We start from the raw sequence: 14,274 nt of genomic DNA, 5'->3' as shown, positions 1-14,274 counted from the left end.
TTCAGGGGGACAGAGAGGCTTGGGACAAAAAGACTGAAGGGAGAAAAATCACCTTGACAAGTTAACTGAACAAAAACTCTAAAAGTATAAACAAGATAAAAGCAGATATAGTCCTCAGCCTTGCTGGGGTACTTTAAGTAGACCTTAAAGCAATAGCAAACCTAGAAAACGGACTACATCAAAACAAAACTGACAAGGACACAGAAACAGGCAAAGCAATTGGCCTAGACAGTCACCTGAGTTTTCTAGAAAGCAGTGACATGAGGTTGAAAAATTGTGAGCAGTATATTCAGTGAACCAATCCAAAAGGAAATCCAGTATTTAAAAAGCTATTCACAGAAGCTGGAGAGAGAGAGAGAGAGAGAGAGAGAGAGAGAGAGAGAGAGAGAGAGAGAGAGAGAGAGAGAGAGAGAGAGAGAGAGAGCGCACTGGCTGCTCTTGCAAAGAACCAGAGTCCAGTTCCTCACCCATGTCAGGCAGCTCACAACTGCCCGTTAACTCCAGCTCCAGGGGATCCAATTCCTGCTCTGTCCTCCACAGACACCTACATACATGTAGAATACACACTCACAGACATTCACACATATGCATAAATAAAATATTTTTAAAGCTGTTCATAGAAACCCTTTAACAATCCAACAAGACTGTGGTATGACAATGCATTAGAACATCTCTCGCAATAGCAATCAGTTCACTCTCACATAAGAATCAAATACACCAAGCTTTTAAAACAGCAAACACAACCATATCAACTATGTATATGGGTGTACTGCTGGAGATTGGAACTCAGAGCCTTTGATGTGTACTAACTGTAAAAACACAACATATGTCTGAGCAATTTCGCCCAAGAATTTGAAGGTAAACCTAAAGGAGGTTCACACTTGTAGTCCCAGCTAAGGCAGGAGAGCTGCTGAGTTCAAGCCAGTCTGGGACACACAGACAGTGGACAGTCCCCACAAATAAAAAACAAAGCATGTGTATAGTATATAGCTTAGAGGTAGGTTTTTTGCTTCATACTGTATTTTCTATAATAAATACATTTTCCTTTTTAAAACAGAGACAGGGTTTCTCTGTGTAGCCCTGGCTGTCCTGGGAGGCTGAGTTTAAACTCATAGATCCACCTGTCTCTGCCTCCTGTGTGCTGGGACCAAAGGTGTGCACCAACATTCCCCAGCACATTTTACTTTTCTAATTAAAAAAATTAATATAGTCAGGAGTGGTGGCTCATGCCAGTAGACATCAGCACTTGGGAAACAGACAGGAGAATTACTCAGAGTCCGAGGGCAGCCTGGACAACACAGTGAGATTTTGTCTCAAATGAACAAATAGTAAATGAAAATTGGGCATGTAGTACATGCCTTAGTCCTAAGAATTTGGGAGGCTGAGGCAGGAAAATCACTTGAGCCTAGGCATTCAGGGCCAGCTTTGCTTGATCAGTAGCATAGTAAAACCCCCATCTCAAAAACAAAAAAGAAAAAAGTGACACATACATGTGTCACTTATATGGGCCTTAATTTAAGTTTTAAAAGCAGAGTTGGAATGTAAAGCTTGGGCTGGGGGTAACAGTTGAGTATAAAGGCTAACTAAGGAAAACCCTGAGAATAACTGATGACAATTAGGGTTCCCGTGTCCAGAAAAATGCACACATCTCCACCATGAACATTTTTCACTATCACCATGGCCCAAGGTGAGTGCTATACCACAGCCTTGGACCTGGCTAGTGCCATAGTCAGTGTCCCCATGTGAACTCTCCTAAGTTCCAAGACTTCCTGCTTTGCCATCATTCCAACATAGACACAGGCCTGTCATTGCTTGGTAGTCTTTGGAGTGGGGCCTGCAGAAATCTCTCCTGGTAGCAAATTCTTGGAGCACTTCCTCAGGTACAGTCCCAACAGATTACTATCTGAGTTTCAGGGCATTTAGATGTGGACTTCCCTGCAAACATTATAAACTCCCAGTCAATCCATTGAAGCAACTTGCCAGGAACCAATAAAGAGAGTCAGAACTAAACCAAACCAAAAGTAAACAAAAGAACTCTCTTCCACAGGAGGCCAACAGCAAACTAAAATGAGACTTAACCAAGCTGCTCAATTATTTCACTAATTCTCTCTTGTTCTTCCATGGTTGAAGAGAAACGTTGGAGGCTCTATTTAAGATGAAGTATTACTGACAGTATTGGTTGTCAAAAAAACTATCTGAGCATGGCACAATCTATAGTCCTGGTTCCTTGACAGGCTGAGGCAAGAGGTCTGCTGGGGCCTCAGTGTTCTGGAAAGATGGCCTTTCTCTCTCATTTAAAAAGACAAAGCAGGAACTAATCAAGCGCCTACTACCTGTCTGGTGCATTATGGTCTATGGGAGGCTTTTGCAGTCTTCTGGCCACTGTTGTTCTGGAGCAGGGAGCATGAGAGGATTGGGGTCCCCTATTTTAATGGTGAGGACATAAGGCTGGGAAGAGCTAGACAAGTACAGAATGGAATGGGCAGAATCCTCACTTATTCTGGAAGAATGCTCTTGAGATATGGCAGTGATAGGAAAGTCCCCTATAAGCCTGATGGTCTGCCTATACACAGATAAAAGATTGTGGTCTCAGTCTATGAGATGGCTCAGTGGTAAAGCTCATGCTATGGAAGCCTGGAGGACCTGTATTTAGCCCCCAGATCCCACAAGTTGGAACAATTCCGAAGTAGGTCAAAAGCCTGTAGAAGAAGAGGCTTTTGTTCTTCTTTTCCTTCCTTCCCTTTAGGTTAGGACCTTTTGGAGACAGGGTCTTATTACTATATAGTTCTGGCTAGCCTCAATTTGTAGTATTCTCCTGTGTTTGGCTTCTACACCCTGAGATTATGAGCAGGCATCACCATGCCCAGCTAAGGAGACCTTTCCTAGCCAATGCCAGCTGATTCCATCCCTGGCTACCTGCAGGAACTGTAGGTGCTCAGTCCATGAGCAGCCTCACCTTGTAAGGAGGTCTGTGATTCGGAGTCCGCATACTCTTCCAGCAGCTTCACAGAGTCACTGTCCTTCCCTGAGTATAGGGACAGGGTATCCAGATTGTCCTCCAGCACTTCACTGGGCATATCTGATGTGGAGAGACTGGGGTCAAGGTCCAAACCGCTTAAGCCAGCATAGAGCAGGTCCCGTGTGCTGGGGCCCAGGTCCCGGTTGAGTGTGTCACTGCAGTTGAGCCCTTGACTCTCAGAGAAGGATGGGAGGTGCCCTTCTGATGGAAGTGCTCCCTCTTCTCCAAGACTGTATGGCTCCATGGCTTTCCACTGCCAGGTCCTGGCTAGAGCCCGTCTCCAGACAAGCGAAGTCGTGTCCAGAGTCAGGAAGGGAGAGCCCTTGCTGGCAGCTAGCTCCTTAAAATGAACAAGAAGGTATTAGAATTAAGAAGTAGTAGGTGTGGTAGGCAGAATGTGGACTTGAAAATAGAGCCACGTAAATGGGTCTGTTCTTGGACATTTAACCTTGTTGCATGACTCTGGGCAAGTTCCATAAGCACCATTTCCTCATCTGTCAACTAGACAGATGAATAGCTCATGGTGGACTGCAGAGTTCTCTGCCTCCAGCTATAAATTCCAGAAAGATCAGATAGAATTTAATGTGTGTTCAGGCTGAGAAAACAAGCAAGGAAAACCCCAAGGCCAGCCACAAGAAAACTCAAAGCTAGAGTTTGTGCAGGCACAAGTTCAGTCCATTGGGACACTCAGGCCCAAGTTTAAGCCTAGGGCTGCTTGTCCACTTGTCCCATGTGGCTAGGAGACACATGAAATACCACTGCCCAAATGGAAGCAGCCAGGACTGGCAAAATCTCATACCATAAAAAAGTAAGCAGAGTGAGTTTTAATATAAAGTAAATGTTGAAGTCAGGTTGGGGGTGTAGCTCAATTAGTAGAATGCTTACTTAGCATACACAAAGTTCTAGGCTCCACCCAGCATCACATAAACCAGGCATGCCTGTAGCCCCAACACTTGGGATATAGAGGCAAGATATCCTTGGCTAAATAGATAATTTGAGGACAGCCTGTTTTTCATGAGATACTATCTTAATAGTCCTCCCACCCTGATCCCCAAAATAAGAAATAAAAGAGGAAGTATTACCACCTTCTAAAAATAAAAAAGATTACAAGGAAATACTATGAAGAACTGTGTTTAGACAGTGCACTCACACAGTAGATAAGCTACGATACACACCCAATTATGTTAGTCACTGAACTCTGATACAAAAAAAATCAATAAGCAAATTTCTAGACATAGACAAATTATCAAAACTCAGAACAATATGTGAATGATCTTATAACAAATAAAAAGATTAGAGGATATGGAGTGGTGCCCACCTATACTCCTAGCATGCCAGAATCTGAATGGGAAAAGCTCTTCAATCCAGGTGTTTAAGACTGGCCTAGGAAAAGCAAGTAGCGAGGAAGAAAGATAGGGATGGAGAAGAGAAAGATGGGGAACAGAAGGAAAGGTAAGGAGAGTTAGAGAAATGAAAGGGGGAAGGAAGGGAAAGAAAAATACTAAATTCAAATTGAATTCAAATAATTCCCACCTATCTTACCACAGAAACACAAACACAAAACAGAACAAAAAAACTTTATCATGTGGTGATGGAGAACACGCCTTTAATTTCAGCACTTGGGAGGCAGAAGCAGATGAAGCTATGTGAGTTGAGGCTAGCCTGGTCTAAAAAGTGAGTTCCAGGACAGCCAGGACTACACAGTGAAACCCTGTCTTGAAAAACCAACAAAACAAAACAAAAACCTTAATCAAAACTCTTCTTTTTTAAAGATTTATTCATTTATTATATATAAGTACACTGTAGCTGTCTTCAGACACACCAGAGGAGGGCATCGGATCCCATTACAGATGGTTGTGAGCCACCATGTGGTTGCTGGGAATTGGACTCAGGACCTCTGGAAGAGCAGTCGGGGCTCTTAACCGCTGAGCCATCTCTCCAGCCCCCTCATCAAAACTCTTAGTAATGGTGAAGGTTCACAGCCCCAGCAGGCCTTTACAGGAAAAAGTGACCTGCTGGATGGAGCAGCATTCTAACTTACCCTAGCCCATCTGACTCCCTGGCTCAGCAGTGGTCTTGAAGAGTTAGCTATGGGTCTGGTATGGGTTCCTGGTGCTGGGAGAACAGAGTAGAATTTGTTCTTAAAGAACCACAGCCTCCCATCCGACCTGTCCTGGTTCCCTGAAAGCCCATGGCAAAGGGTTTGACCTTATTTTACCTACTTTGGGAACTCCTTAGGGTGGAGATGAGCTGCAAGAGGGAAGCTGCTACAGCCTGGGGCAAGGAACTCACTTGCTAAAGCCAAAGAGTAAGCCGGGGTGATGGTGCACTGCAGGATAAGAACTCTGAAAAGCTTTCATCTTACCTCTCTCACGGTGCTAGACATAATCATATCACACCACCAGCAACTGCTCTCTCAGGAGCCAGCCTGTGTGGCTCAAAGTACATGACCACACAAAACCCTGCACACAAATGCTCATGACAGTTCTAGTCATAGATGTCAAACCTGGAAGTTACCAAGAATCTCACAGGTGAATGGAGTATTGTTCAGTAGTAAAAAGGTAGTAAGTAGAATACTGTGCATGGTGATACGTGCCTTTAGTCTCAACACTCAGGAGGCACAGACAGACAGATTTCTATAAATTTGACATTTGTTCTACCTGGCAAGTTCCTAGCCAGCCAGGGTCACATAGTGAGACTTTGTTTCAAAAACCAACCAAACAAACAAACAAACGGGCAATAACCAGGACTGGAGATATCTTGGCAGTTTAGAACACTGACTTTTCTTCTAGAAGAATTGGGTTTGAGTCTCAGCCCCCACATGACAGCTTACAACCATCTGCAACTCTAATTTGGGGGATCCGATGCTTTCTTCTGATCTCCATAGGCATCAGGCATGCCTAGACATATACACAGGCAAAATACCCATACATGCAAAATAAAACAGTTTAAGGGGATGGGAGCAATAAGCTATCAAGCCAAAAAGGAAGGGAAGAACTGAAAATGCAGAGATTATGAGTCAGCACAAAAAGGCCAAATATTGTATGACTCCACCTACGAGGCATTCTGGACAATAATGCTTAGCAATGATGTTTGTCAGGCTGGGAAAGAATTAACAGGAGGCACACAGAAGGCATTAGGTGGGGCAGTACTATTCTGTGTAGAGAGCTGTAGCTGTAGTCAGGAACCACAGAACCACACTGTACCCGAGAGTGGACATTAGCATAAACATGGACTTAGTTACCCTCTGAAGGAGCTCTATGTAATTCTGGGAATTTATAAGGCTATGAGTACATGCTCAGCAAAGACCTGACAAGGTCCCGAATGTCCCTTGCTTTACTTAAGCAGGGAAGGCTAAGATAGAGCTCCTGCTTAGCAGTACTTCAGGGCTCCATACTTGGACAGGAGTCAGCTGAAACACTGATTATTTTGGTTTGGTGGTTGTTGGGTTATTTATTGAGAATACTGAACTCTTTTTTTTATTGGGGGTTGAACAACTCTTTCATAGGAGTAACCTAAGACCAACAGAATCTTTGTCTCTCCCTTACTATTAAACTGACAGAACAGAACTGATCAAGCATGAGGACCTGACTTCAACTCCTAGCACTCACATAAAAAGCCAGGTCTGGCAGTGCACACCCGTGATCACAATGCTGGGAGGTAATGGGGGAGAATCTGGGGCTTGCTCTTTGCCAGTCTAACCAAATTGATAAGCTCCAAGTGCAGGAAGACTTTGTTTAAAAAAAAAACTAATGTGAAGAAGAGTAGGGATATGGTTTAGTCTAAAGTGTTGGCTGTACAAATCTAAGAACCAGAGTTTAGATCCTCATCACCCATATAAAAAGCTGGGCTAGTGTGGGTTCACATGAGCTACGGGTCCTGCTTTATAAGAAATTTGAGACTTTTGACTTGTTATGTAGCTGGCCTGCAATTCATAATCTTCCTGCTTATACCTCCCAAGAGATAGGAATGAGACCACCCATGTTGCTTCTAAATAAGAATCTTGTAATTTTCTGTTTTCACTCTGAAGATAATCTAAAAGAAAAAGGTTGAGTAATATGTGGATCACTGAATGACCCTTTAGAACAGTAGTTCTTAGTTTTTCTACTGCTGCAACCTTTTAATACAGTTCCTCATGCCGTGCTGTCTCCCCAACCATAAAATTATTTTTGTTGGGCTGGAGAGATGGCTCAGTGGTTAAGAGCACCGACTGTTCTTCCAGAGGTCCTGAGTTCAAATCCCAGCAACCACATGGTGGCTCACAACCATCTGTGATAGGATCTGATGCTCTCTTCTGCTGTGTCTGAAGACAGCTACAGTGTACTCATATACAAAATAAATAAATAAATCTTTAAAAAAATTATTTTTGTTGTGGGGAGGGTGGGTGGAGGAGAGGCAGAGGCATGCAGATCTTAGAGTTTGAGGCCAGCCTAGTCTACAGAGTGATTTTGAGAGCAGAGAAACCCTGTTTCAAAAAAATTATTTTCATTGCTACTTCCTAACTGTAATTTTGCTATTGTTATGAATCATAATGTAAATATCTGTATTTTCTGTTGGTCTTAGGTTACTCCTGTGAAAGGGTTGTTCAACCCCCAATGAGAGGGTTCAATATCCACAAGTTGAAAACTGCTGCCTTAGAAGGAGCACTATTTTCTAACATGCAATCTGTCTTTGTTCTCTATCCAGAAAGCAGCACTGCTTTGACTGTTGCAGACTGAAGGGAAGAGGGTGCAGGTGGATTCAGCTAACTGAGGTCCTAGTGATCCTGTGGTCTCTTCTGGCCTCCACAGGCAGCTGTACACACACGTGCATATATACTCACATACACAAAAATAAATCTGAGAAAAAATGAGAAAGGAGTTTGGAGGATTGAGGCACTAGAGTCTTGGCTAAAACCAAAAAGGGACAGCAACCCAATCAGCAAGGGAGCCCTCTTCAGGAACACTAAAGACGCATTGAGATAGCTACACCTCATTTAAATCAGTGTATGCAATCTGATTAAACTGGCTGGGTTACCTTGTTTGCATTTCATTTGCAAATTAATTTTGGCTTTATAGCTTTATAAAGGCTGTGAGCTTTAAAACCATACGCCTTGTTTTAGCATCATGAATGCCTTGTTGAGTGGCTTAGAAAACAATTCAACACTAGGGATCCAAAGTAATGTTTTTTTTTTTCTTTTAAAAGAGGCCTGGGGAGAGGGCTGAGTTGGTAAAGTGTTTCTTATGCATGCATGACAGCCTGAGTGTGGATCCCTGAAATGAATATAAAGTGATAGGTGCATGGGGCAAACCCTGTGAGTGGAGGGTTGGGGATAGGACAGAGACAAGATCCCTAAATCTCATTAGTCAACCAGCCTAACAGATTAGATGAACTTCAGGTTTCATGAGAGGTCCTATCTCAAAAAATAAAAGTGGAGAATAATTGAAAAAAGATTCATCTCGTCATGTCATACAACATAACACACATAGGTGCACACACACTAAAAAAATATAACACACCCCTAAATAAATGCCAATCAAGTCAAACATGGTATAATAGTTGTGATCTCAAGAGATGGAAAAGATTACTGTAAGTTTAAGGCCAGCCAGAGTAATGCAGTAAAAACCTATCTTAAAATAAATAAACAATAATTATAATAAAGCTGTACATGGGAGCAAATGTTTGCAATCCCAGGACTTGGGGGGCATGAGTAGAAGGATCTGGGGTTCAAGGCCAACCTCAGTTTTTATATAGCAAGTCAACATGAAACCACGTTTTCTTTGGCCTATACTTTTTTGTTTGTTTCTTTTTCTTTTTTTCTTTCTTTCTTTTTTTTTTTTTTTTTTTGGTTTGGCCTATACTTTTTTTAATGAAGAGATATTTTTCCCAGGCACAGTGGCATTTGCCTGTAATCCCAGTACTTGGGCACCAGGGTCATAAGATCAAGGCTAGCCTAAACTAAAAATTCAAGGGCTGGAGTCAAGACTCAGTAGTAAACCACTTGTATAAATGCACAGTCCTTGTTCTATCCCCAGCACAATTAGAATTTCCCCTACATACACAGATTTCTGTCATTTTCTGAAAACTGGCCTTGCTATTCCCAACAGTGAACAACAGGACAGAGCCAGATATAACTGTCCCCTCTAGCCAGGGCTCATAGCCTCCTCTGCCCATAGTCCCAACTTGTCTCCCCAGCAGGCCCTTTTAATAATCATTCTCATAATAACAACATGGACATTCTTGAGGTTTTACGATATGCCAAGTACTGCTGAGATTACTCACATGCCATTTTTAGTTCCCTGAACTTCTCTCTGAGGCATGTACTACATTATTAACCTTGTCATGGGTGACATAAAGACAATCCGGATAATAACTCATCCCAATTCAGAGTTAGAATCCTGCCCCGAGCAGTCTGGTCTTGAAGCCTTCACACTTCAGCACTCTACTATGCTATTATCCCATACCTGACATTGGGTTTCTGCCTTGCATTCTGAAGTTGAACAATTAAGGAAGACCTCCTCCTCCAGTCAGTTTTAACTGTCTTTATGACTGTATTTGTCTGATGACTGTATTGCTAGCACATGGGAAACAGAGGCAGAGAATTGAGAGTTTAAGTCCAGTATGGGCTGCAGAGCAAAGTTCTGCCATAAGAAATAATGAGACACAAAGAATGAATTTAAATATTTCACACAAGAATGGAAGGATGCTCACAAAGAAAAACCCTGGCATTGAGTCAACTAAAGGAGAAAAGGAGACATCAAAGTTTCTTCCTTCCTAGGAGCTGGTCCTAGCAGAAAATTCAAAGAAGCACTAAGCTCTAGAATAGCAATCAGGGTATGGTGACACACACCTCAATCTCAGCCACTGGGGTGGGGTAGGGTGGAAGCAGGACCACCAGGGGTTCAAGGTTATTCTCATGAGTGCACAATGAGTTTCTGCCTGGGATCCTGTTTCCAAAAGGGGGAAAACACAAAACCTAGAGCAACATTTTTTTCTTTCTTTAAAAAAATATAATTTTAATTTTATGTGCATTGGTGTTTTGCTTGCATGTATATCTGTGTGAGGGTGTTGGATCCCCTGGAACTGGAGTTCTAGACATGTGTGAGTGCCCTGTGGAAGCTGGGAATTGAACCCCAGTCTTCTGGAAAAGCAGCCTGTTTGTTTGTTTGTTTGTTTGTTTATTGAGACGGGGTTTCTCTGTGTAGCCTTTGGCAGTCCTGAAACTCCATTTGCAGACCTGACTGGCCTCAAACTCAGAAATCCACCTGCCTCTGCCTCTGAATGCTGGGATTAAAGGTGTGCATTTTTAAAAATGGGATACATACAGAAGATACTTAGGGTCTCCCAGGAATCTTTCAGGAAGTTCAGTGGTCTAAGCTATTTTATGATAATATGTGTTTATTCTCAGTGAAAATATATGCCATTGTATCTCAGCTGAGTGCCAAGACATGCATGAGACTCCATATGACTATAAAAATATAAGTCAACATTATTCTTTGCACTAAATTTCTCTTACATAGTCTTAAATTAAGATGTCATTTATATTAATAAGTAACTGTACATTTGTTATTGTACTTTGCCATGAAGAATAGAATGTATTATTTACTTGTTTTGCTTTGAGACAGGGTCCCATTATGTAGCTCTGGCTGGCCTGGAAGTTACTACATAGACCAGGCTGGTCTTTCACTCACAGAGATATATCTTCCTAATTGCTGATATTAAAGGCAGGAACCTCTATGCCTAGCCTATTTTTCTGAGACAGGGTCCTATTATGTTTCCCAAGCTGATTTCAGAGTCAAGCAATATCTATCCTCTAGTGACAGAGGAATTACAGGCTTGACTCACTGTGCTCACTCTGGTTTTTTTTGTTTTTTGGTCTGATCTAGTTCTTCTCATGTATACTTCATACAAACAATAAAACTTTCAACAAGCCACATTTGACTGTATTTGACTACTAATCTCCTGAGTGTCTGGGCTGTTTCTTAAGGTCTAGTCACTATCTTAATTTTGCAGTGCTGGGGATCAAACTTAGTGTTTTGTGCATGGTATACCATTTGCAAAATTTGAAAATCCAGAAACATTTGAGATAATAACTTCAATATATTTAATATCTCAGAAGGCTGAATGGAGATACCCAATAATTTAATTGAAATTCTAATAGAAAATATTGACCTATATACTTTACACTAAAACTCTCTGGGATCCTCAAGCATGAAAGTTTTTGTTTTTCCTTAAACAGTGTCCCATTGTGTAGCCCTTCCCTTTGCCTCCTTAGTTGGGGATTACTGGTATGTGTCCAGTAACAGGTTACTGAGGATCAGAGGTTTATTTAACACTTGATATTCTAAAGAGAAACCGTCCTCTAAGTTATTTACTCTGGTAAGTGTGTTTCCAATAGGAAAAAATCTCTGTAGTGTAGCTCAGTGACAGAGTGCTTGGTTAGCATGATCAAGGTCCTGGGTTGGATTGGATTCCCAGCATTGCAAAATTAACAAACTTCCTTAAATCTAATATATATATATATATATATATATATACATACATATATATATACATACACACACACACACACACACATATATATATATATATATATATATATATATATATATATATATATATCAGTTTTTTTTTGCCCTGGCTGTTCTGGAATTTACTATGTATGTACTCTAGGCTAAACTTGAACTCAAAGATCTGCCTGTTTCTTGCCTCCCCTCCAGTGCTAATTGGCCACACCCAACCCAAACATATTTTCTGAGGTCTCACATTGTCTCCCCCGCCCCCCCCCTCTCTCGACAAGACCTCACTCTTTAGTTCAGGCTAGTCTTGAACACTTGGCAATCTTTCTGAGTACTGGGATTACTGGTGTAGAACGTACTCTGGGATTTTTAAACTGTTTTCTTGAGACAGGGTTATATCTATCCATTTGTATGCTTCAAACTCAAAGAAGAGAATGACCTTAAACTTCTGATCTGCTGGCCTTCATCTCCCAAGAATTGGGAGGATAGGTGTGCACCACCATGCCAAGTTTTCTGTAGTGCTGGAGATCACATCAGGGTTTGTGCATACTAGACAACTACTCTCACAACTGAGCTATGTCTCCTGCCCTGCTGTCTAAATTTTTGAGTATGGATGTTTTGCCTGCATGCATGTCTTTGGACCATATGCATGCAGTGCCCAAGGAAACCAGAAGGGGGAACTAGACCCTTGGGGACTTGGTTAATGGATAGTTACTGAGCTTTTTTAGTGCTAGGAATTGACCCCAGATTCTCTGGAAAAGAAGCCAATATTCTTAACCAATAAGCCATCTTTCCAGATCCTGCCATTTTTAAACTATTAAATTAATTGCTAGCATTAGTAATTTAACTTTCACATAGAGATAATTAATAAACCAGATAATTAATAAACTTAAAAAAAAAAGTTCTTGCAAAGTTGGACTGGTATTTCTGCTTGGCTACCATCACTCAATGGTGAGAACACAATTCGAATTGCCATAATCGCTACTAGTATGATCCCTCAATTGCTTGTCCCCGTAGGGATGAGTTGTTACCCTGATCTGGCAGAAAAGGTAAAAGGTTTTTGTTTTGCAATGAACACCGTCAGTTAAGAACATACTTCAGTCTACTAAAAGTCTGCCTTCCTCAGAAGAGGTCAGCTATCATATGCCCTGTGTTCTCTTTCAATGACTTTCTTAGGCTTATACTTATCCTTCTGCTGATGTTGCTAGCAACATGTATGGTCCTTACACTAGTGCAGGGATGCTCAGAAAGGCTGAGAAGTGATGCACACAACACAGTAGGTGTCTTCAAACTGGTACAGAAGAAGAAAACTCACCAGAAAAGCAAGTGAGTGACTCTCCAGGAAACAGGAGAACCTGGCTTAGGCTCCACTGGGAAGGGGTTTCAGGTGGTAATCAGGCCTTCAGTATCTCCTCCTGGAAGGGTGAGGTGGTCATTTTTGAAAACTCATCCAATATCTTTTGCCCTGAAAACAGGTAGTGAAAAGCAGGGGGAAGTCAGAACGTGGATCTCAAAACAAGCAAGGACATGGGTATGAAATTGGGGAGAAAGGCAGTTTGGGGAGGAAACGAAGCAATGCTAAGCTGGAGAGAGAATGTGGGGGAAATTACTTTTTTTTTAAACCCTATTCCTTCCCCCCACCCCAGCCAGTTAAGAGGAACCTAGAGGGTCGTGTGAGGCAAAATCTAATTGGGACAGAACTGATGAAAAGGATTTTTTTTGTTGGAAAAGTCAGAAGGGAGGGTTAAGAGGCAAACACATTAGAAGAGAAACTGGAAAAAAAAACATGAGTTGGTCTCTTATAATTGAATAAGTATTCCAAAAGGGGAGATTGTAGGCTAGATAATAATACTGTTATTCTATTTTTTTGTTGGAATCTAGCGAGACCTTGGTTGAAAAAAAAATAGTATTTTTGCTAGAAAAAGCACAGGGAGAGGCATGATCAAGGAAGAGAAGAGAGTTTGTTGTTCGTGCTGGAAGATCCTCGAAAAGAGATACATTCGGGTTACCCAAAGCGGGACACCTGAGGAGGAAGGGGGCGGTCAGCAGAGGGGCCTGCGAATGCAAGGCCGCGGTGCAGAAGGCGCAGAGGTCGGGTAGGGCCCGCGGCGCGAGCTGGGGCGCTGCGAGGGGGCAGTTGGAGGACCTGGCAGGGACCGGGTAGAAAATAAAGGTAGGTGCAGCGGGCTGGGGGCACCCCAAGAGTCTTCTCCAAGGAGGAAGGGGGCTGCGGGGGTGCAGAAGGAGCGTGCGCGACGCGGAGCTGAGCGGCGTCTTTGGACAGGAGCCACACAGGCCCGCGCTCGGGGAGGAAGATGAAGCCAAGGAGAGGGTGAAGAGGGGTTGAGGTGAGAGGAAAGGGCGGGCAGACAGGGCTAGGGAGAAAGGGGAAAGGGGAAAAGGGCAAGGGCAGCAGCAACCGGGTTTTACCCGCCCCCGGGGGCTCGCGCGCCGGGCCTCGTGCCTCGCGCCTCGCGGGGCCTTCCCAGCGGCCGCCCGTCAGCCGCGAGGCGCCCGGACGACGCCCGGCGCGCACGCGCAGCCCGGTCCCGGCCCCCGGCGCGTGCGCCTGCCACGGTGTGTGCGCGCAAGCATGGCCCGGCGTCGTCGCGAGCGAGGCACGTGCGGCCCGGGCTCGTAGCGCGTGCCCCTGGGCCAGACTCCCGGAGGCTTAGAGGGAAGGGGCGGGGCTTCTGCCGGCCAGGACCTGTAGAGGTCATGTGACCCGCCACGGGGCGGGAAAGGAGGCGGTTGGTC

General features: G+C 43.3%; 1 protein-coding gene across 4 annotated transcripts in view; it reads right to left on the bottom strand.

Annotated features, from left to right (window-relative positions):
* The window catches only part of Zfp541 (zinc finger protein 541), a 36,397-nt gene extending 22,354 nt beyond the window's left edge, over nt 1-14,043 (bottom strand). The window contains exons 1-4 of one of the 4 annotated variants that reach the window (XM_087552884.1): nt 13,948-14,020; nt 12,833-12,982; nt 4,338-4,402; nt 2,957-3,359 (exon numbers count right to left, since the gene is read on the bottom strand). In XM_087552884.1, coding sequence (XP_087409010.1) covers nt 2,957-3,263 — 307 coding nt within the window. In that variant the 5' untranslated portion in view covers nt 3,264-3,359; nt 4,338-4,402; nt 12,833-12,982; nt 13,948-14,020. 4 annotated transcript variants of the gene reach the window in all.
* Nucleotides 14,044-14,274: the final 231 nt, after the last annotated feature.

The sequence above is a fragment of the Rattus norvegicus genome, chromosome 1 (genome assembly GCF_021556685.1).
Source record: "Rattus norvegicus strain SHRSP/BbbUtx chromosome 1, alternate assembly SHRSP_T2T, whole genome shotgun sequence".
Taxonomy (NCBI): domain Eukaryota; kingdom Metazoa; phylum Chordata; class Mammalia; order Rodentia; family Muridae; genus Rattus; species Rattus norvegicus.
The sequence above is the reverse complement of the archived record's forward strand: the minus strand, read 5'-3'. Positions and strand labels throughout refer to the sequence as shown.